Raw genomic sequence first — 24,649 nt, 5'->3', positions numbered from 1 at the left:
TCACCTTAGTCCAAGAATCAAACCCTACCAAGAAGCAATGAAAAGCAGAGAAGAGAGATGTGAGTCTTGCCTGGGGCCACACAGAATAAGGAAGGCATCTAGGAGAAGAAACCCAAAGAGATTATTCTTAGAGTTCATCATCCAAAGTGCTCTCAATACACTCAACTCTGTCCTTTAACACAGTCACAATGGAGCCCTTTGATCTCTTCCTTGGGTCATGGGCTGATGATGATGGCTCATAAACCAGATCAACAGATACAGTTTCTCAACTGAGGTCCCTCCTCCCATGCCAACCTCTCCTTCCTGCCCAAGGGGACTGACTGGATGTACAGTGTATGCTCACTCCTGGAAGGTGACACCTCATAGGAACAACAGACACAGCTTCATCGATGAATGTTATAAGAAGCTCTGCCATTATCCTGAACTAAACCTCCTGAGAGGGAAACTTCCATGCCAGGATTGCCTCCTCTCACTAGCACACACCTCAGCCTGCATGGCTACTGTTAGTCTCCTGGCATCCTCTCCAACCAATCCCAACTGTTAGCTCAGAATCCGAACTTCCCATTGGCTGCTGCCCCGTTTATGACATCATTCGCCCTTCAACCCAACCTACCAGCCCTGGTAGGTTCTTGGGGTTGCCAGGGTGATGCCTGTAAACAAATTTGGATCATCACAGGTCACCTGTGACCAGTGACCAGTAAGTGCTGTCTGATACCGGACACACTTGCCACTCTGGTCAGCTAATCAGACAAGGACAAACATTTCTCTGGCTCCATTGTACTGTGGGTTGCTGATACTATCCCCCCAACGATGGCAGGTAAGGAAAGAAATTTTAAAACATTAAAAAAATAAGGGATCACTTTTCCCTTATTTTTTACTAAACTTTTAAATTTTTGTGTAATGGGTATACTGTTGATGCTGATAGAGATATCTGGAATTGAATGTCACATTTAGATTTGGTTCTTACTGAGGCAGGAAAATATGGACCTAAAAGAAGACAAACTGCAGATATGACCCTTGATGTACACAAAGGTAGTTTGGAACTAATGTTACAGATAACCACAGAGTAAATAAAAAGGCACAAGACATTTTCATATCCCAACCCATTATTAGGCAGCCACACTGTTGAGATTAGTCTAGGTAAAGGTTTCCTGTCACATATAGAAAACAATGTCCAGCTCTAGTCCCTGGCTCTTGTTTTTTTTTTTTTTTTTTTTTGGTTTTTCGAGACAGGGTTTCTCTGTGTAGCTTTGCGCCTTTCCTGGAGCTCACTTGGTAGCCCAGGCTGGCCTCGAACTCACAGAGATCCGCCTGGCTCTGCCTCCCGAGTGCTGGGATTAAAGGCGTGCGCCACCACCGCCCGGCTATAGTCCCTGGCTCTTACCCTCTATCCAGCCCATCTTCCACAGCATTCTCTTCATCTTTTGGTAGGTTTGGATGTTATCAACATGAGCTGGCTACTCCACAGTCAGCTGTTCTCTGGACAAGAACTGACACACCAGTGTGTGCACAGATTCTCACAAGGATTCCCAACTAGGAGAGTTACTAGAAATTAACAATTACTGTGGAAGTGTTCATTGAAGAATCCATGTAACCAACTTTTAATTAAGAAACAATCTTATTCAGAGATGAACCCCATGCTACATTAGAAATCCCAAACTGTCACTTGAAACATAGGCACTCAACATGAAATATTATCAGCAGGTTGTATTCATGTAGTCATATTGGATGTGTGCTGAATTTATATTAAAAAATAACAAGTAGTGACTTACATAAAAAGTAGTGGGGAACAGAAGGAGCTAGAAGACAAGGGATTCTTAGCTACATACAGTTCTTATCTATGAAAGTCCTGATCCATCATTTCATTAAGAAAACTCAGAGTAGAACCAAGCCTGGTGGACATGGAAAGAACCTACAATGCCAGCACTCTGATGCAGAGACAGGCCAGTCTGTGTGATTTCAAGGCCAGACAGATCTAGGTAGAGACTCTCTCTGTGTCTACATTGAGGAAGGTCTGCACAGAACAGAACAAAGTCACAGGCATGAGAAGCTGCCTAAGGTTCTCCTACTTTAAACACTTCTGTTCTGGGACACAGGTGTGAGGCAGTGCCACAGCAGGAATCAGAACAAGACAAAGCAGGGCAAAGAAGGCTGTTGTCTAGGTTAGAGCAAGAGTCAACGTGGATCAACTAGGAAGTCCATGCCAGCACAGAAAGAACAGGCAGCTCACTAAATGGGTGCCATCCTATCCTTTACCAAGAATCATTCTGAACCATTTGTGTGGGATATGTGAGGGAAAATGGGTCTCAGAATCTCCCAGACTGTACAAATGGGAGATAACAAAGATCTTCAAGGGAAGACACACAGATTCCATCTCACCCTGTTCCCATTTTCCTCTTGCTTCCTACAGAAAATTTCCAAAGTGCACCTTTCTTTGGAAAAGAATGTGCCCTGCAGCCCTCTGTGCCTGGGCTGAGGAATGCCATGACCTTAGCAGGAAGTGTGTGCAACTTCTCCAGGGTCTCCACCCCAGCTGTGAGTGCAGCATGGCTGTTGCCATCAGACTCCAACACTTGTTGCCAGCAGCTCATGGACAGTGCCTACCCCTACCTACCAGTTGGCACAACCATGGTGACTGTGCTGACTGACCAGGGCCAGATTTCTGCCTCACCACTCTCCTATCCAGGTGTTCTCCAGTGTGGTCCCATGGGAAACACTGACCAGAGGGGAGCTGCACTTCAGGACTTAACTGTAACTGTCATTGATCAGAATACCACATTCTCCTCCTTCTCCGGGACAGCCCAGGGCGATGATATTTTAGATCCCAATGCCTTATTTCTCTCCTATCCAACACTTTCTGCCAGCTTTTTTCAGGCCACACCACCACAGGTACCAAATCAACGATACAGCCTAGCACCTTCCTACCTGGAGGAAAGCCAGGTCTATTACAATGAATTCAACAGCCTGGGCCCTCTGATGCCTGGAGAACTCGGGCAGTGCCTGCAGGCCTGTGGCTCTGTGTCCTACTCTGGGGGTCAGGCCTCTGCCCTGCAACCAGAGATGGTGATGATGCCAAAGGAGATTCAGTCAACAAATGTCCAAACACCCTTCTCCACATCTGCCACATACTATGCCACACCTGCTCAAGACAAGCCAGACACCATTCTTCAAGGTGAGTAGAGCCAGGAGGGAGGACTGAGATCAGCACTCAAAGCAGACACAGCTCAAACTTTCAGAAGTGGATGTCCTCAGGGAGGAAAAATGGGAGTCCTGAGAGCTCATCCTTGCCCTGGCTCACCATCCCCATCTTCAGTCTCTATAATGACTGACAAGCAGGGCAATGAGTGGTATCCATCCTCCATTAAGACATGTCCAAGGACACCAGAACAGACACACACATCACTGACCTAGCTAATCAGTCCCATGCACCATTCACAGCAATAGCCTCCTTCCTAATCTATTCCTCAGAGCTGTAGAGGACACCAAGACCTTTCTGTTTATTTTCTCTCACTTGAATTCTGATTCTAGAGCATTGCAATTCCAAATCTGTCCTAGAAGAAGTATTACTTGGTGATTCCAAGTGCTGGCACTGCTGTTCTCTTTCAACCATAAGTGTATTGAGAGTCCAGTATACCTGGTGTACCAGAGTACAAGTGCTAAATTGGGCAAAGCTTCTCTCTAATTCTCTCTCTCTCCTCTCTCTCTCTCTCTCTCTCTCTCTCTCTCTCTCTCTCTCTCTCTCTCTCTCTCTCTCTCTCTTCCCCTTCTCATTCCCCCTCTCTCTCCAATTTTCTTTTGCTATGGTTATTCAGAGGAGAGCCAAGGCTGTACATGATCACTAGAATATGTTCTAAACTACAAAGATAACCCAAGCTAAAGATTTCACCTTCTTAAACCAATATTCAAATCATTAATAATAAGACTGTGAAATGTGGAGCTGGAAGAAATCCAGAGTTGTTGAAAAGATTGCCTTGCAGGAGTGAGAAACTGGGTTTGGATACCCGAACCCATTTAGAAACTCAGGCAACAGGGGGAATTTGAGTAATGCCAAGAGTTGCAAGACACGAGCAAGTTCTTGAAAATTATGGACCAGACAACCTGCCTGATAGCAAACTTCCACAGAAATGAGGGTCACTCTTTCAAAGACAAAAGGAAAGGAAAGGGAGGACCACAACCCCAGGGAATTCTGTCACCTCCCCATGATCACTATGCATGCACATGACACACAAACACCGAGGAAAACACAAACATCTGAGAAATGATGATATCACATGGTTACTAGAAATAAGAGAGTGGTCACAAGTCTCCCAACACAGGTGCCGCCTGTGCTACTCAAGCAGAGCTCACAGGAATGACTTCCCCACTGCTGTAGGGGTCTGAGTACTGAGGAGCACTAAAAAGTGGGGAGCACCTCACTTACCAGGCACTGACTTCTTCCTTGACTCTTTTTCAGTGGCGAAAATGGAGACAACCCTGGGATTGACAGCTGCAGGCCAGACACTCTGTCTGCTGCAGAGTCTAGACCTCTGCAATGCCAGCATGCAGGATGTTCAGAAGTCAAGACCTGTCCATGGGGACTGGTCATTAACTGCCCCCATAGACAGTCCTTCAGAATTCCTGCCCTTGACTCCTGCTCCAATCTTGGAACAAACAGAGAATAACAACTTGGATTTGATGACACATGATCTATCAACTCCTCTGGATGCCTATGAGGGCATAAAAGAAAACCAAGACCCATCACTTCTCCCTTTAGCACATGCCAACATGCAGCAGGCCCTGAACTACACTGATTCAGGGAGCCTAAAACAGAAGCTTTCTCCTGACAATGCCACCTTGGGAAGCAGCAGCCTTAGTCAGGATGAGCCAGGGGTGCTGCAGAGTGTGATGGGCTCCAGCATGGACTTTGCAGACATGACTACACTTGTGGCAGATATTCACCTTCCCCGATTCTTCAACTCAATCACTGATAGGAACCCATTCCAAGATCCCACAGCAACCCAATCCAAAGACATCAGCAGGGATCAGGTCCAAGAAAGCTCCAGCACCATCAGTGTACCTGTGGACCAAGTGAGAAAGGATGGCCAGAAAGCCTCTGAGATGCTAGATGTGTCTCCTCAGGCCAGAATCCAGCTCCAGGACCTGGAGGAAGAAGAGGCTGTGGGCAGTGCTGGGTCCAGTGAAGGGGCTATTGACAACATGCCTAAGAACTTGGAGGACAAAGCCCAGAATGCCACACCCAGCATGCCCAGCAGAGCAAGGGCTCCGGGGCAAGACAAGACCAAGAGATCCAGAGAAAACAACTGCAAGAAAACAGAGGAGCTCAAGCAGTCAAGGAACAGAGTCAAGGCAGAAGAAAACACCACCATGCCAAAGAACAAGAGGAAGAGGAATCCACCTGAGCTCAGCCACAACAGCTTTAAAAAGCCTCGAACTCACCTTGGCATGCACATGCTAGAATCCGTGCAAGTCTTTCATCCACTGGGGAAGAAGAGTGAGAAGAAAACTGGCATCTCTTCCTCCCGGGCTCGGCCAAACTTCAGAAGCAACAAAGATCCCAGGACAGGCCCAGCCACCACATCACTTCTGGATGTGCCATGTAATGGCCGAGGCCCTGGTAAAACCCCAAGCAATGCTCAGAGAACAGAGAGAAATGATTACAGGGATGGTCGTCCATCTCCATCCCAGTATAAGCTGCCCCCACCTGGCAAGGTCAAGTTAGTACCTCTAGCTTTTCCAGCCCTGGACATGCCACAAGCAAGACCTATTTCTACAAAGCCTCTCTCCCTGGCTTCACACAGGGCCCCTGCACTGTACCCTGTGAGACCTCATTCTATCTCAGCTCACTCTACCACACTCAAGCCATCTAAACCAGCTCCTGCCAGCACTTCTTTGATGGCCTCTGACAAGCCAGTTCTGCCAATTGCTACCAGTGCCACACGAGATAACATAACCAACCCCATCCAGTCTTGCACTGGGCCTCAGACAGCTGTCTCTAGGCCAGTATCCTACAGGGCATCATCTCACCCTTCACTACAGAGGCAGCTTGCCTCTGCTGACAAGAACAAGGCCCCATCACCTCCCAAACCTCAAATCCAACATCTACTGCAAGACTTCAGCCACCAACCAATTCCATGGAGGAATGTCCACATTCCAGGGCCAGTCATCTCACAGCCCATCACAGAAGAGCAGAGGCCAGAGAGGGAGACCATGAAGAGGCGGGCTCAACAGGAGAGAGAGAATGCCGCCAAGTACAACTCTCTGGGAAAACCACAGCTCTTCCTTCAGAGGCAGAAGGATATGGATATTTCCAGATATTTTGGCTATGTCATGTAAGGGCTGGCCTAGCATTTGGAACACAGTATTCTTCAAGATAGAGAAGGTGAGATAAGGAGACATATATACATGCATACATTGGATATAAAGCCTTGAACATAAGTGTAGATATGTAGGTACGCATTGAGTTAAGGTGAATAATATGTACATCCCAGGATTTACACATAATTGGTCAAACATAGTTTCATTACTTGTAAATATCTGAAGACACTAAAGGTGACTGGAGAAACTAAAGTCTGTTATATTTTATCCATGAGTAAGTATATATAGAGGGTTTTGATGGTTTCTTCGTACCTTAGCTGTTATTCATTTATGTCGTCAAAGTAGTAATATATGTTATATAAATACATCATATGTTATAAATCCATGGTAGTATTATGTAAGGTAAAAGTAATTAGCCAAACTCTGTAGTGGTAATACAATAATACTCCTTGACTTTTACTTTTAGGTAAAATAAAATTCTTTGATCTTGGTGTGTTTCCTATAATGTATTCTGTGATAGTAAACACACTCCTGTTCTTACCACACTTCCTCCCATTTTGAAACACTCACACCAGCCCTTTAATATTTACTAGTCTGGGACAGAGCTCCTCCTGAAATTTCATGAAATGAAATACAAGAGTATATGTGCACACTATCAAGCATCCACCATAAAGAGAAAATAGACAAGGTTGACCAATTTCCTGACTTGGGCATCATTTGATTACTCTTTGTCTTCAGTTGTATCCATCTTTGAAATCACCCATTAATGCTTAATTTTGTGTTTGTGTCTTTCTATGTCCTCCACCTGAATTCCTGTGTAACACATGTGTGGAGTGCCCACAGAGGCCAGAAGAGGCCATCAGACCTCTGAGGTCTGGAATTAAGAGAGATTGAAAGCGTCCAGGAGGTGTTCTGAAGTAAGCCTGCGGATACTGTAAGAAAAGCAAGTGTTCTTATATACTGAGCCATCTCATGAGCCTGTGTTGAATCCACATACTGCAAACAAATTAGCTTCATTTTCTCTATGGCTGAAAACACTTCACGTTCAACGAACATCCCACTTTCTTCACCCATGGCCATGCTGTTGGACACCATGCTTGGTTCCCTAATATTCTTGAAACGGTGCTACAGTCAGCCCTGAAGGGCAAGTACCTCACTAATATATTGAGTTCTTTCTTTGGAAAGGCATATATGAACCATGCGGTGGGCCAGGTTTTGGCTTTTGGAGGATCCTCCACAAGGACATCCAATCAGGCTGGAAATCTTTCCATCCTCTCCAGCATTCCATAGCATTCCTTTTTTTGAAGTCTCTCAGGGGTGGCTGTCATTTCTTTTCTAGTTGGCCTTGGATGGCATCTAGGATTTCTCTATGCATTTCCCTGATTCCTCCTCAATCTGAACCATTATATGTCCTCACTCTCTTTGAAGAAATCAGGGAGGACTGTCTTTCTCTTTGCACTGTACTACCCGGGTTGCCTTCTTTCTGATGATATACGTATTTTATCTAATTCTAAATAATCTCATAATAATCTTCTTACTGGGGTAGCAACAGCAAAGATGTCCTCCTCTTCTCTAGGACCATCTCTCAAATAACTGTTTCTTTTTTTCTGGGATCAAATGCTTTACTTCCCTGAGAGACCATCTGTCAACTACAGCCAGGATTTCTTGATTGGCCCATGTGTTGCTCCATTCTGGCCTGTCTGTGAACATTCAACACTTTGGCAGACTCTGTGCTCCAATATTATCAGGGATATGCACACTATTGCCTCTGAGACATTTGGCACTTCTTTGAGAGGGTGACACATAGGAAATATAACCAATTGATTTCTAACTTTGCTTTTAGTTTCTTGAGACAGGTTCTCTCTCCATAACCCTGCATGTTCAGGAACTAACTATGTTGATCAGGCTAGCCTTGAATTCACAAACATCAGCCTGCCTCTACCTCTAACACTATCTCTGCCTCTGCCTATGGCTCTACCTCTGCAATTACCCTGGCCCTGGCCCTGGCCCTGGCCCTGGCCCTGGCCATAACTCAAGAGTGTTGAGACGAAAAGAACAATCCCACAAACAAATAGATTAAAGTTTCTTTCTATCTATGTGCATATCCAGGTTTCCCAGCATGACTGGATGAAGAGGTCATGTGGAAGCCAAGGTGAATTTTTCTTATCTACTAAAAATCTGAATATCTGAATATCTGTAGCCATGGCAGAGATCCGAAGAATGTCATCCAGCTGTTGTAGGTGCCTAAGTGCAGAGGTGCACTGAAAGGTGCACATCCCACTTACCAGGTACTGACTTCTTCCTTGACTCTTTTTCAGTGGTGCAAACGGAGACTTCCCTGGGAATCGCACCTCAAGCCAGAGACTCCATCAGCTGCAGAATGGAACTCTGCTACTCCTATGCCCTGGATCACCAGATGAGGACACCACCTGTTAATGGGCACAAGTCATTAACTACCCTCAACCGCAACCTTCAGAATTCCTGGCATTGCCACAAGCTCCATGCCTGGAACAAACAGAGAATGACAACCTGCATGAGATGGCAGGAAATCTGTCAGTACTTCTGGATGCCTATGAGTGCACAAAAGACCACCAAGACCCATCTCTACTCTCTTTAACACACCCTGACTGCAGCATCCCTTGCAGTTCACTGATGCTGGGAGCCTAGGGAGAAGCTTGCTTCTGACAATGCCACATTGGGAAGCAGCAGTCTTGGTCAGGATGAGCCTGGGACATGCACAGTGTGTTGGTCTCCAGCATGGACTTTGCAGACATGACTACACTGGTGGCAGAATTTCACCTCCCCAAATGCTCAACCCACTCTCTGAACTGAACCAATTCCAGTTTCTCACAGCCAACCAATGCAGAGACTCCATCGTCATCAGGAGCGATTCACACCCTTAAAACAGGTGAAGAGGAAGGAAGAGAAAAGCCCTCATCTGATTGATGGAGATTCTCTGGCCAGAATCTAGTATCAGGACCTGGTGGAGGGACAGAGCCTGGGAACAGTGCTGTGGCTAGAGAAGGTGATATTGACATCACCCAATATATAGAGGGCAAAGCTCAGAAAGCCACACTCTGCAGGCCCAGCAGACCTAGGAATCAAAGAAGACAACACCAAGAGTACTAGAGAAATCAACTCCAAGAAAGCTGAGGGAGCTGATGCTACGAAGTCACAGAGTCAAGACAGAAGACAAGCCCGCTGTCCTCAACAACAAGAAGATCAATTCACCTGAGCTCAACCCTGATGGCTTTGACAAGCCTCAAAACCACCTCAGAGAGCACATGCTGGGGTCTGTGAAGGTCTGTCACCACTGTGGAAGAAGGGTGAGAGGAAAACTGGCATCTCCTGAACCTTGAACTCTTTGTGCCACTCTGTGCTCTAATAGTGACAGAGTTGGTCACACTTTAGCCTCTGGGACAATTGCCATTGTCTTTATCCAGGATTACATATAGCAAGCAGAATTCATTTATTTATTAACTCACTTTTAGTTTCTTGAATTGGGACCCACTCCATACCCAGCATCTCCTAGAACTGACTACATGGAACAGGCAATCACTGAACTCAAAAAGATCTGCCTGCTTCCCCCTCTGCAACAACGTCCATCTCAGCCTCTGCCTCCCCTACAGCCTCCACATCTGCACACTCCTAGGCCACTGTCTCAAGTGTGCTGGGAATAAAGGAATTCTCCAACCAGAAAGGTGGAATAAACTTTTTTTTTTCTGTACCCGTGGACAACCATGTTTCAGTGCATGACTTGATGAAGAGTCCATGTGTACTCCAGGGTACATTTTTGGTACATACCTAAACTCCAAAGAGACTAAGCCACATGTTTTTACAAATGCAACCTAACTCAGATTCATTTTTTCCCGACAATCTGTCTTGTTTCAGTTGTAGGCTCTACTTGTTACAATGCCCTTGAAGCACTGACCTCATATGAGGTGTGCTCATGCTATCTTGAGTATTTTCTCCTTTTGTATTAAAGTTATGACTGCTTTTCTACTTCTAAGGAGTGGGGAATCTCAGAAATTTTATTCACCCTCTCCATAGAGACTCATGGTGCAACTTTCTTCACAATATTTAACTCCCAACTACGCTGTATGTCCAACTTTGTTCATTCTAACAAGGGCTAAGTCCAGTCTAACTCACCTAGAAAATATTAACAAGCCTAGCATGAAAAGATCCTACTACCTGAATGCAATGATCCTCACAGGGACAATTTTGAGTACAGCAGAATGATGGAAAGCAATGGCTTAGGGAGGCCTCTGGTTTTTAATCATTCTGTGTGTGTGGCTTAGTGACAGCTTTGACCACTGCCATCAGACTACTGTGTTCATCTTATCCCCTAGGAGCAGTAGAAACACATTTGGATGGATATCTTCTAATCTTGGTATTATTATTTTAAACTTTATGTATTCAAACTAAGGGTCTTGTAAAATAATCCTTATTAAAGAAACTCAGGAAGCACTTTTGATATTAAAGCAATTCAAACAATGCTGTACCTGTATTGAATCCTCAATATCATTATTTGTCATTGTACTATTCACTGAACATGATTTTTTAAAACTATATATTGTACACTGAGCCCAGTAACTTTGTGACCAAGGCCTACCCATTCCTTAACTCTCACTAAAATCTTAGGCATTGTTTTATGCTCAACAGCATTGCCTTCAGTGTCAGGAATGGAACATGTAAGTGTGTTTAATCTCCCATCCATATAGCGAGACAGCATCGAGACATATTTGTCTTGGACTGGATACATATGGTATAAAATGATTATCCAGAGTTATAAGAACTCTCCTGCAATCACCTTGACTACACTCGTCACTTTAGCTGAAATGGTTCTGTTGTGTGTAGACATCACATATTCCTTATCCATTGCTCTGTTATTGGACAGCAATATCAGGTTATATAGATATTCCAGAAAAAAGCTGCTATCTATATTCATGTGCAAAGCAATAACATGTTCAATTACTTGGAATAGTAGGGATGGAAATTGAGATAGACCTGGTGTTGGTGTTTAAAGTGACTCCATACTGAAATAGAGAGAGAGTAAAATACTTCACATTATACCCACCAACTTATTGGTGTTTCCTGTGGAAGCAATATTTGGAAACCCTTACTTTCAGTTAACTCTCCATTTCTATTCTCTAGCATCAAGAAAGACCATTTTCTAATGGGCCTAATGTTCACATTCAAGTAATGTCTAGAATGACAAGTCAAGTTTTCATGAACCTCCATGGCTCCTTTTACTATGTACAGTTAAGCTTCACAGCCACAGACCTGTCTATCACTGAATTAATCTGTTAAATTACTTTCAAAGTTCTCCATCCATCTGATCATCTATAACAAAGGGATGTTCACTTGATTTTGGAATAGAAAGCCATGCTACACTACCCTACCCTACTGCTCTAGCTCTCAATTTCATTGGGCTCCTACTGGCAGGACAATCCCTGAGCTTTGGATGGACTGCTTTGTGCATGATCCATTTCTGAGTACCAGCCAGCCATCTCACCACAACAGCAGCCACTGAGTCTCAGCAGCCTAAACAATGACAGCTCTCTCCAACAGCAACAGAAACAATGCCATTGGAAGACCAACAAAGAGTCAGACTGTAACAGTTACAGCTGCACCTGAAACTACATTAATCTCCTGGAAACCACAAAGCTTTAGAAGGGAAACATAGAGACCCAATCATTCCAGTCAACAAAACAATAGCAGTTGTATTCCCTCTAGACCTGGAACTCCTCCATCACTGGAGATTTTGTGGTGGGTTGCAGTACAAAATACGAATTCCCTTCTGTGCAGGTGTACACATATTAAATTGGGGAGTTGTTTAAATTATAACTATCAACTCTGCTTTCTCTGTACCAGTGTATACATCTCTCTTGTGTAGATGTAACCAACTGTCTTATTAAATAAGAGACACAGAACCAATGCAAAGAAGAAAGCCAAGAGATCAGAGCTAAGAGCCTTACCTGCCTGCTGCAGCTAGCCTCTCCAGCCAAGAGACCTCTCTGAAAGAGAGCTACATCCTGTCTGTTTGTCTTGATATAGACTTTCTTTTCTGCCTTCTCTTTGGTTGTAAACCCAACCACATGACTGCCTCTTCACTGCCTGTTTGTACAGCTCTCCAGGTCTTCTATGGTTGGTATTGAGATTAAAGACTTTTGTCTCCAATGATGGCTGTAACCTTGAACACACAGAGATCTACCTAGCTCTGCCTACCAAGTGCTGGGATTAAAGGTGTGCACCATAAATGCCCAGCTCTTCTATGGCTTGCTATTAGCTCTGACTCCCAGGCAACTTTCTTTATTAACATACAAATAAATTCACATTTCAGTACAAATAAAATACCACCATATTCCCCTTTTTTTATATTAATAAAAAGAAAAAGGGAAAAGGTTATAACTAACAAAAGAAAAACTATATACAAAAGTACAATAATTATGTACAACATATATAAGTAATAAATACCTAAACAATGTCTAGTCCATTTGTATTTGACAAATTCAGAGAAAATAATTCCATTATCTATTCTATTTTGGTAAGTCCAAAGTGTACCTAATTCACTTTCTATCCTTTCTATTTCAACTATAACTAACTAATCTTCAACTCCCTCAGAGATCCAAGAAGGAAAATGATATTACCTAAAAAAAATAAAAACAGGAAGTACATGCAAGCAACTTCAAAAAAAAATGTGAGTTGACATAAACAGCCAGCTGTCTGGACAATCACCTGATGTTTCTCCATGGTGTTGGGGCATCATCTTCAGCCTATAGGCTTAGCATATCTGACAGACTTATTTGTGAAGCAGGATGTACACAAGGTCAACAGTTCAACCTCAAAATGGGTGAGAGCAGTCCATGTACCAGAAATGCCTGAATTCCACTAGTGTCATGTCATGATTCAGGATTTTAAATTCTGGAAATTGTTGACAGTTTTTTAATTCAGCTGTCCATTCTTCTTGGCTGTGTATATATATGGCTACATCTCAGCATCCTGTTCTTCTCCACATCCCTCTATTAAATGCCAGTCTACTATTGAGAGGTGTGAGCTTAGTTACTCTTCAACAACAGCTGTTTAAGCTGCTGTTCCATTGCACATCAGAAGCCACTGGCCCACTCCCTGTTCAGCTGCCTTCAAAGAAAAGGGCACTGTACCTTTTCCGGATTGTGAAGGCCACTTCAGGGATGGGGCCATAGTGTCCTGGCCTCAGAAGATGCCTTTTGATAAAGCCATAACTACACTTGTTTTGGCAAGAATCAGTAGTCCTTTGTTTCATGCCCTGTTTGTTCATTTTGTCCTGTTGATTCGAGGATACTTTGTTGTCCAGTGGCTAACTTTTGCCACAATGAAAGTTAACTCCATATGCTGTTTCTTCAATGCTGGTATTTTCTCTGAAGTAGATTGGTGTTGCCAGGAGCTGACATGTCTCATAGTCATAACAAAAAAGAAAAATTTTCCAAGTTATTAAAACATTTTAAATGCCATATTCTGTAGATCTGAGGGGTTTGAAGATGACCTGTCTATCTTAAATATATCTGCTCAATTTTTAAAACATACCTAATATGACTACAAGTTCTATTATAATGTCTAACTACTAACTTTCATTTCTTGATATCCTAATAGTTGGTAATAATAACATTCAAGGATCAGAAAATTGCATTACATTGTTAAATGAACAGTATAAGTACAATTAAAAATATACATATAGCATTTTCTAACAAAATCAATTTCAATGTATATAATTTGTATATAAAATAAAACTTTCCAACCCAATGTAAAGTATTTAAACTAGTAATTGTCTTTTTCTTTTCTTTGTTTTTTAAACAAGAACCTTAAATCTAATCTCCTTTGCTTAGTCTTTTTCCTAACCCTTGACAACAACTTGTAATCAACCCCCTTAAACAATGAAAAGTATCCCAGACCCAAAAACCCATTAAAAAGACCAAAAAACCACCCACCCCACACCATTTCTTTGGGAATGTGGGCGTCATATTCTGAAAATTGCCCCATGCTGGGTATGGGCGAAGGTATCTTTATCCTGAAAAGAAAAATTTTAGGTTAATTGTCAAATTCTAGGAAAGGTAACTACATCCGTCATTATCCAGTCTGTGTATAATGCCAAAGTTCAGGGTTATCTCAAGTCCTTATTCAAGTAGTCTTTGAGACTGGATCATCTCAGCTAGCCATCTCAAAATTGCTCTGAGCACTTTGTAGTCCAAAGCTGATCTGTAGATGAGCTTGTCAGCTTAGTGATATTATTATTGTCCACATGGAATTGTTGTTGTTGTGGGGCCCCATCTTCTTCCTGGAGACTTCAGTTGATGTTAGGCCTGGCCGTAATTTCCTGCAGAAAACTGATAAGAGACTTGAACACAAAGACATATATATGCAGCTAATTGAAGCCTTTTTTTAAGAATTAGTTAGTGCTCTATATAACCATTCATATCTTAACAGAGTTTAAAATGTATGTATATATATATATATATATATATTAATCTTGTAAATTTTGATATAAAATTTATACTTTAAGAAAAGTTTAAAGAATCAAAATAGAATCAAAGAGGTGAGATTAGTAATAGCATAGTCCCTTAATTAATTTGGCTTTTCTCCTGTCCCATAGCAGAAGATGGAGCTTTTCTTCTGGCATGATACAGGGAGTTTACATTTTCCTTTTAACAACATGCTTGAGTTTAAAGAAGGAGAGAGACATTTTCCAACTCCAAAGTCAGCTTTAAATTTTAATTGAACTGGGACTACTAGAAGACCAATAGTGTTAAATCTTTAGAGAAAAGCAGAAACAAACATTTAGGAAGACATGAAAATTTTTTTACATAATATACCCTTACGCCATTTAACTCTGTTTCCTGGGATAGATGATTTGTCCCTTTTCTTGAGTTGTCTCATTTGTCCTGTGTCCTTCAGATTCCTTAACCTTCATTCTCCTAAAAGACAAAAACAAAAACCTTTCCCCAAGACTAATTTTGGTGATGTTCCTTTTTGACAAGTTATTATCTGATTAAATGAAAAAGCGTGTGTTACTGGTATAAGTTAGTTTAAAATGGATGTTCATGCTGGTTGATGAACTATCACCTCCTCTAATTAAGAGGTCTCTCCTTTTCAAATCGAACTTTTATCAATTTTGATGCTAATCTTCTCCTGTAAAAGCAAAAGCTAAACCTTGTCCCCAACGTAACACATATCCTGGTTTCCATTCTGAGGTTAGCACATCCTTAAAGTATATACGCTGATTTAATTCTGTAGTTTTTTTTTTCTATTATCTAATGTCTCTCTGCAGCTGTTGTTCCTTTCTCATTGGCATTGAGAAAATTCAAAGTTAATAGAGCATTATGCAGTCTATTTCTGGGGGGGGTTGTTACCCCTTTCTGTTTATTTAGCATATCCTTTAGAGTTCTGTTGGATCTTTCTATAACTGCTTGACCTGTAGGATTATGTGGTATACCTGTAATATACTTTATATTGTAATAAGCAAAAAACTTTTTCATTTTAACAGAGACATATGATGGATCATTGTCAGTTTTGATTTGTGCAGGTATACCCATGATGGCCATAACTTCTAGCAAATTAGTGATTACAGAATCAGCTTTTTCAGAACTCAAAGCAGTTGCCCATTGAAATCCTGAATAAGTATTGATGGTATGGTGAACATATTTCAATTTTTCAAATTCTGCAAAGCGAAACACATCCATCTGCCAGATTTCAATCCTCTGACTACCCTTTGGGTTGCATCCTGCTGGTAATGGCGTTTGATTGTAGAAGGAACAAGTAGGACATTTCTTTACTATTTTTTTGACTTGTTGCCAGGTTATGGAAAAATCCTTTTTTAAACCTTTACTATTGGCATGATGTTTTTTATGAAATTCTGAGGCCTCCAGCACATACCCTATCAATAATTGATCAATCTCATCATTGCCTTGTGCTAGAGGGCCTGGCAGACCAGTATGGGATCAAATGTGAGTTATATATAAAGGATGACTCCTTTTCCTGATTGTATCTTGTAATTGAATAAATAGTGAAGTTAATTCTGAAGCATCAGGGATAAATTCTGCAGTCTCAATATGTAATAATACTCTTTCAGCATACTGAGAGTCAGTTACTATGTTGAGAGCTTCTGAAAAATCCATTAATACCAACAGAATAGCATACAATTCTGATTTTTGAACTGAATTAGGACTTTGAATCACTTAATTTAAATTTTCTGATGTGTAACCTGCCTCTCCTTGTATTTGGCATCTGTATAAAATGTACGAACTCCAGATATGGGTTTTTCTCATAAAATTTGAGGCAAGATCCAATCAGCTCTCTTTATAAGATCAATTCTATCGCTTTTGGGATGTTTGCTGTTAATTTCTCCCAAAAAATTACTGCAAGCTCTTTGCCAAGGTTCGCTTTCTGTCCATAATTTTTCAATGTCCTCCTTAGTTAAAGGTATGACAATTTCTGCTGGGTCTATTCCTACTAATTGACGAAGTCTCAATTTTCCTTTCCAAATCAAGTCAGAGATTTTTTCCACATAAGTTTTAAATTTTTTATTTGGTTTATTTGGTAAAAATATCCATTGCAATATAATATCTTTCCTAGGGCTGGAAAGATGGCTCAGAGGGTAAGAGGACTGACTGCTCTTTCACAGGTCCTGAGTTCAATTCCCAGCAACCACATGGTGGATCGCAATTATCTGTGAGATCTGGTACCCTCTTCTGGCCTGCAGTAATACATTCTGTATACATAAAAAATAAATAAATCTTTGAAAATAATAATAATAATAATAATAATAATAATAATAATAATATCTTCCCTCAGCATTAATATTCCTGTAGGAGAATGCCTAGAAGTTAAAATAACCAAATGCAATCCAGCTTTGGATCAATACAATCCACGTGCTCTTCATGTACTTTCTTTTCTACCAAGGCCAATTCTTTCTCAGCTTCAGGTGATAATTCTCTTGTACTATTTAAGTCCTTGTCACCTTCTAAGGTTTTGAACAAATTATTTAGTTCATCATTTTTTACCCCAACAATAGTTCATAGATGAGAAATATCTACAAATAATCTTTGACAATCATTAAGAGTCTGTAGTCTGTCCCTCCTAATTTGCAACTTCTGGGGTCTAATTTTTTGTAGTTCTATTTTATTTCCTAAATAATTAATAGAATCTCCTCTTTGTATCTTTTCAGGAGCAATTTGTAATCCCCAGTAAGGCAAAATTTTCTTTACTTCTTCAAACATTCTTTCTAAAGTATCTGCATTTGAGTCAGGTAGTAAAATATCATCCATATAATGATAAATTATAGATTTAGGGAATTTTTTACGTATCAATTCCAATGGCTGTTATACAAAATATTGGCACAGAGTTGGGCTATTCAACATTCCCTGTGGGAGAAACCTGCATTGAAATCTTTTAACTGGTTGAGAATTATTATAAGTAGGCACTGTGAAAGCAAATCTTTCTCTGTCTTTTTCTTGTGAGGGTATTGAAAAGAAACAGTCTTTAAATCAATAACTATGAGAGGCCATCCTTTTGGTAACAGAGTAGGCAAAGGAATTCCAGATTGTAGAGAACCCATTGGCTGAATTACTTTGTTAATTGTTCTAAGTTCTGTTACCATTCTCCATTTACCAGATTTCTTTTTAATAACAAATACAGGAGAATTCCACAGGCTGGTTGATTCTTCAATATGCTGAGCATTTAACTATTCTTCTACCAGCTCTTTCTCTGTTGTTAAAAGGCCATAGCTGAATCCATACAGGCTTGTCTGTTAACCATTTTAAAGGTAGAGCTGTTTGGTGTCTTTGGAAGATCATCAGTTGTTGTGCCCTGTTCTTGTATAATATGGATGGCTGGTAACAACTCATTAGAATAATATCTTCTAATATTTCTGTCAGAAACAGGTGCTAGTTTATGATTTGTTTCTGAGATTGGAGGGATATTAATCTATGTATTCCATTGTTGCAACAAGTCTTGACCCCACACGTTCATAGCTATGTTAGTACCATATGATATTAATTTTCCTCTCTGTCCTTCTGGACCTATACATTCGAGCCATCTTGCACTCTGTTTTACTTGAGATAATGTCTCAATTCCTAACAGTTGAATGTTCACCGCCTGAAGAGGCCAAGTTGGATGCCAAAATTCTGGTGCAATTATGGCAACGTCCACACCTGTGTCTACCAGACCAGACAACAAAACACCATTAATTTTATTGCTAATTTTGGTCTTTGTTCATTAATAGAGGTTTGCCAAAATTTTTTCTTTATGTTCTCTCCTGAATTTTCTATTCTCTCTGTTTCATCATCCTGACCAGCATGATTTATTCCAATAGGCATTTGGTTATATAATTGCTCTGAGTAAGGGTTTCCTCTATGGCTGCAGGAAAGGTTTGAACTGGATTTGCTATGAGGGCCTGCATGAGGCCCCTCTGGGAGTTTCCCAAAGACTGAGGCAAAGGATTACCCTGTCTGTCCTTTGTTGATCTACATTCGTTGGTCCAGTGTTTTCCCTTACCACACCTTCTGCATACTCCAGAAGGAAGGGGCATTCTGTTGCCATTGTTCCTTGAAGAAACATTGTTTCTCGGAATGACCTGTCTACAGTCCCTTTTCAAATGTCCTTGCTTTCCACATCCAAAAAATCTAACACTCTTCAAACCTTTTGAAATTACTTCTCCTACCCATGTATCATCATGCTCATCAGCCTCAACATTAATTGTTTCTCTAATCCAATCTTCCATAGGTGCAGATCTTGCCTTTAATGGCCTGATTATTCTTTTGCATGCTGCATTCGCATTCTCAAAGGCCAAAGATTCAATTATTTTCTGACTAGCTTCTGAATCCAGGACCATTCTCTTTACTGCTGAAGACAGTCCTGTAAAAAATCTTTGAAAGATTATTTTGGGCCTTGTATAACCTTTGTAAATGACTCAGTTTTTTTCCCCTGGTTCTTCAACGCTGTCACATGCATTCAAGGCTGCTATTCAACATATAATTAGGGTTGGGACATCATATAAACATTGTGTTTGTACTGAAGCATATTGGCCTTCTTGAATAAGCTGATCCTGGAAGACTTGTATTCCTTTATCCCTCTATTGTTTTTTCTATGTTTTTGCCTCATCTCTGAACCACATTTGCCACTGGAGCCTTTGACTGGGTTCCAGAACAGCCTGTGCCAGCTCCCGCCAGTCCTGAGGTATAATCCTACTATATGTTGACCAAGAGTTTAACATTTGCTTTACATATGGGGAATGCATGCCATAAGATACTATTGCCTCCTTAAACCTTCGTAAATCTAACATTTCAATTGGAACTCAAATATTTTGTGTAGTCATTGATTAGGCAACTGCTTTACGGCTACTGGATAAATTAAGGGTGACTGTGTTAAAACAGGCTTTCTTTCTGTAACCTTATGATCCAATCTTGAAACAACTTCACTGTTAATTTCTTCTGTCTGAATTTGAATTTCTTTATGATTCATTTTTACAGGTTTAACAAGTTTTTCTAAAACTGTTATCCTGGCACTTAAATTGACTATCTTTTTAAATAGTAAAATGGGGATAAGCATAGTAATAAAATGCATAATTCAATCAACGTTAATCTGCTCATATAGTTGTTCCATTGTCAGACTGCCTAAAATTTCAAACAAAACCCAATTTTTTCCAATGTACACATAAAAAACATTTTTTAATGTGGTAAAATTTTCTCTTTTAAATAGTTTCCTTTAAAATACCTGATATGTTAAGTGACTTACTAAGTCTGCGTAGAACAGTAGAAATCCAAGCAATTTCAAAACAGCCACCTAGTGTCCGAGGTGTGAATCCAAAGAGAGAGAGAGAGAGAGAGAGAGAGAGAGAGAGAGAGAGAGAGAGCAAGAAAGCATAGCCACAAGTTCTGACTAAAAGGTTGAATCCAGCCACATGTTCCTGCTTGAGCAGAGTCAAGCCTTGGCTCTGACTTCCTTAAGCTCCGACCACATGCTTTGGCTTTACAGGCAGGGGCCCTGTTTGGGCAGGGCAGGCCTGAGTTGTTTGTAGCACCAGCTTTAAGCAAGTAGCTCCAATTGAGTGCAACTGCCTGGGGCTACAGTCAGTCCAACCTGAGGCCAAGCCGACCTGGGCCGGAGCTGGGCCCAAGCTAGGGAGCCGGGCCGCTCAGGCTGGAAACAGGAACTGCCACCAAGCCAAGCAGTTTTTAATGGATTTGTGGCATGTTGGGCACCAAATGTAGATGTAACTGTCTTATTTAAAAAGAAACACAGATAAAAAAAGAAAAAAAGAAGAAAAAGAAACACAGAACCAATGCAAAGAAGAAAGCCAAGAGATCAAAGCTAAGAGCCTTACCTGCCTGCTGCAGCTAGCCTCTCCAGCCAAGAGACCTCTCCGAAAGAGAGCTACTTCCTGTTTGTTTATCTTTATATAGACTTTCTGTTCTGCCTTCTCATTGGTTGTAAACCCAACCACATGACCGCCTCTTCACTGCCTGTTTGTACAGTCATCCAGGTCTTCTATGGTTGGTATTGAGATTAAATGTGTGTGTCTCCAATCCTGGCTGTATCCTTGAACACACAGAGATCTACCTAACTCTGCCTACCAAGTGCTGGGATTAAAGGCATGCACCATGAACGCCCAGCTCTGCTATGGCTTACTATTAGCTCTGACCCCCAGGCAACTTTATTTATTAACATACAAATAAAATCACATTTTGGTACAAATAAAATATCACCATACTCTTGACATTTTAATATGTGGGAGAGACAGCTGACATCCCAATAGCACAAATACAGACAATTCTTCCCCAAAATGATGGAAGAGCCTGGCTTGGTCTATGAAAGCCAGCCTGCTATCAGGAGGGGGTTCCAGCTTGGGGCTAATCTGAATCCTTCATAGCCTGCTACTCAATCAGTTTGGTGCTATTCCACGTTTGGCTCAAAACTTAAACAGGAATGAAACAGCTTTCATATTATAGGAAGTCCTAAGGATATTCTTAGCCAACCTCTCCTGAGGCTTAAGCCCCCTTGTAGATGTATCCAACTGTCTTATTAAATAAGAAAAACAGAACCAATGTAAAAGAGAAGGCCAAGAGGTCAGAGCTCAGAGCTAAAACCTTATGCTTCCTCCTGTGGTGCTCCTACCTCTCCGAAAGAGAGCTACTTCCTGTGTGTTTGTCTTTAATATAGTCTTTCTGTTCTGCCTTCTCATTGATTGTAAACCCAAACATATGACTGCCTCATCATTGCCTGTAAGTACAGCCCTCCAGGTCTTAAAGGTGTATGTCTCCAATGCTGGCTGTATCCCTGAACACACCGAGATCTACCTAGCTCTGTCTACCAGGCGCTGGGATTAAAGGCATGGGCCATCACCGCCATGCTCTTGCTATGGTTCTAATAGCTCTGACCCCGGGCAACTTTACTTATTAACATACAATTAAAATCACATTTCAGTACAAATAAAATAGCACCATACCCCCCTCTTGGCCCTTAGCATTTAGCAGGAATATGTCTTTGGGGAGTGCCATTTTTTTTTCACCCATGCAGGATACCATCTTTCAAATTACTGAACGTACATTTATTTTCCTGGAGATCCTGTCCCAAAGTTTTAATTACCATATTTATGTATTAGCTCTTGAAAGCCTTTTCTTTTCTACGAGCAACAGAAAGATAGTAGGAACTGACAAGTGGGAACTTGGAAAAGAATTAGAAGGAGTAGAGGGTTCAGAAACTAAAACCACTGTAGGTTGTTAGAGAAAATGAGTTTATTATGACACTGAATGAAAAATAATGTGCAAATGTGAAAAAAAATAAAAAGCACTGAAATACTGGGAATTAAACACAGAACACAGTTCTAACTATCTATCAACTTATCTATCTTTCTATCCATCTATCTATCTATCTATCCATCTCTCTTATCTATGGATCTCTCATTTTTGCTCCACTCTAAGACTTCTCAAAAACACAGGCCCAGTGATGTTCTACTCACCTGGGTCTACGCTACTACAAGAACACACTTTTTTTCAGAATGGTGTACAACCAGGAGCCTGGATGAACCTTCCAAATTTCAGTCATTGCCACTTGGAATGTGTCACATTATCTGACAAGTGGTCAGTCATGAAGGAAACTGGAAGGGTGAAAGACAAAGGCAGCCTACTGTCCTATGAGAAAAGACACTCTTATTGAAGAGCTTTGCCAAGCACTACAAAACATGAAACAATCTTCATGGAGGAACAGTTCTACTGAGCTGGGCGTGTAGCTGCAAGCTACAGCACTAGCTCAGTGTAAAAGAGGTCCCAAGGGAAAGTGCTGACCGCTCATGTGAATGCAGGAGGAGGGCTAAACAGGCTCCAGGGTCATTTTCAATGAGGACTGACAGACAGACACTAACTGCTTGTTGAGGCAGTTAGAATAAGAAAGGTATATAAATGCACACTACACCCATGCCATGAGACAGTCTATGAACCCACCAGTAAGTGCCCAAGGAGAATGATAACAATCTAAACCAAAGTGAGGAAACACACAACATTTACCCATATTTATTCCCACCAGCAGGCTTGTACAACCACTTTAGAAATCAATATGGTGCTTTCTTTGCTGTGGGATGGTCTGTATGTCAAATTGCTCTGATTGGTCAATAAATAAAACACTGGTTGGCCAGTGGCCAGGCAGGAAGTAGGTGGGACAAGGAGAGGGGAGAATTCTGGGAAGCGGAAGGCTGAGGCAGAGAGACACTGCAGCCACTGCCAGGATAAGCAGCATGTAAAGACGCCGGTAAGCCACCAGGCACATGGCAAGGTATAGATTTATAAAAATGGGTTAATTTAAGATATAAGAACAGTTAGCAAGAAGCCTGTCACAGCCATACAGTTTATAATAATATAAGTCTCTGTGTTTACTTGGTTGGGTCTGAGCGGCTGTGGGACTGGCGGGTGACAAAGATTTGTCCTGACTGTGGGCAAGGCAGGAGAACTCTACCTACATTCTTAGAAAATTGGGAATCAATTTCCCCCAAGATCCAGCTATACCACTCTTGGGCATATACCCAAGAAATGCTCAATCATACCACAAGAGCACTTGCTCAGCTATGTTTATATCAGCATTGTTTGTAATAGCCAAAACCTGGAAACAACCTAGATGCCCTTCAACTGAAGAATGGATAAATAACTTGTGGCACATATACACAATGGAATACTACTCAGCAGAGAAAAACAATGACATCATGAGGTTTGCAGGCAAATGGATGGATCTAGAAAAAAATCATCCTGAGTGAGGTAGTCCAGACTCAGAAAGACAAATATGGTATGTGCTCACTCATAGTAAGATACTAGATGTGGAACAAGGATGACTGGACTGCTACTCATATCACCAGTGAGGCTACCTGGAAAACAGGACCCCAAGAAAGACACGGGGATCACCCAATGACAGAGAAATGGATGAGATCTACAAGAACAGCCTGGACATGAGTGGGAGCAATGAAGGGCGAGGGTCGAGGGAAAGAGAGCGGGAGATCCCAGCTGGATCAAGAACAGAGAGGGAGAACAAGGAATAGGAGACCATGGTAAATGAAGACCACATGAGAAAAGGAAGAAACAAAGTGCTAAAGAGGCCCACAGAAATCCACAAAGATACCCCCACAAAAGAAAGCTGGCAATGGTCGAGAGACAGCTGGGACTGACCTACTCTGGTGATGGGATAGCCAAACCCCCTAATAGTTGTGCCAGAAACCCCATCTAAGGACTGAGGAATCTGGATGCAGACATCCTCGGCTAGGCCCTGGGTGTAGTGCTGGGAGTCTAATTAGTGAGAAAGAGGAGGGTTTATATGAATGAGAATTGTTGAAACCAAGGTTGGATAAAGCACAGGGACAAATAGCCAAATGAATGGAAACAAATGAACTATGAACCAAAGGCTCAGGGGCCCCCAACTGGATCAGGCCCTCTGAATAGGTGAGATAGTCGATTGGCTTGATATTTTTGGGAGGCATCTAGGTAGTGGTACCAGGTCCTGGGCTCATTGCATAACTTAGCTGTTTGAAACCTGGGACTTATGCAGGGACGCTTGGCTCAATCTGGGAGGAGGGGACTGGACCTGCCTGGACTGAGTCTATCAGGTCGATCTCAGTCCACAGGGGAGACCTTGATCTGAAGGAAGTGGGAATAGAGGGTTGGCTGGGGGGAAGGGGAGGAGGGCAGGAAGGGAGAGAACAAGGGAATCTGTGGCTGTTATGTAGAACTGAATAGTATTGTAAAATAATAAAAATAAAAATAAAAAAGAAATCCCAAACTGTCACTTGAAACAGAGGCACTAAACATGAAATGTTATCAGCAGG

The 24,649-nt window shown here is 41.6% G+C and overlaps 1 protein-coding gene across 2 annotated transcripts; it reads left to right on the top strand.

Moving 5' to 3' along the window:
- Positions 1–631: 631 nt before the first annotated feature.
- Positions 632–10,811, top strand: LOC121826779 (uncharacterized protein C2orf78 homolog). 2 transcript variants are annotated; one of them, XM_076576873.1, is made up of 5 exons: positions 632–817; positions 2,411–3,172; positions 4,454–7,232; positions 8,425–8,467; positions 8,634–10,811. In XM_076576873.1, the coding sequence occupies exons 1-3, from the start codon at positions 811–813 to the stop codon at positions 6,331–6,333; spliced, it is 2,649 nt and encodes an 882-aa protein (XP_076432988.1). In that variant the 5' UTR covers positions 632–810; the 3' UTR covers positions 6,334–7,232; positions 8,425–8,467; positions 8,634–10,811. The 2 variants fall into 2 exon arrangements, with proteins under 2 accessions (XP_076432988.1, XP_076432986.1); XM_076576871.1 differs by lacking the exon at positions 8,425–8,467 and having other exon boundaries at positions 638–817.
- The last annotated feature ends 13,838 nt before the right edge of the window (positions 10,812–24,649 follow it).

This window comes from Peromyscus maniculatus, chromosome 1 (genome assembly GCF_049852395.1).
Source record: "Peromyscus maniculatus bairdii isolate BWxNUB_F1_BW_parent chromosome 1, HU_Pman_BW_mat_3.1, whole genome shotgun sequence".
NCBI lineage: Eukaryota > Metazoa > Chordata > Mammalia > Rodentia > Cricetidae > Peromyscus > Peromyscus maniculatus.
The sequence above is the reverse complement of the archived record's forward strand: the minus strand, read 5'-3'. Positions and strand labels throughout refer to the sequence as shown.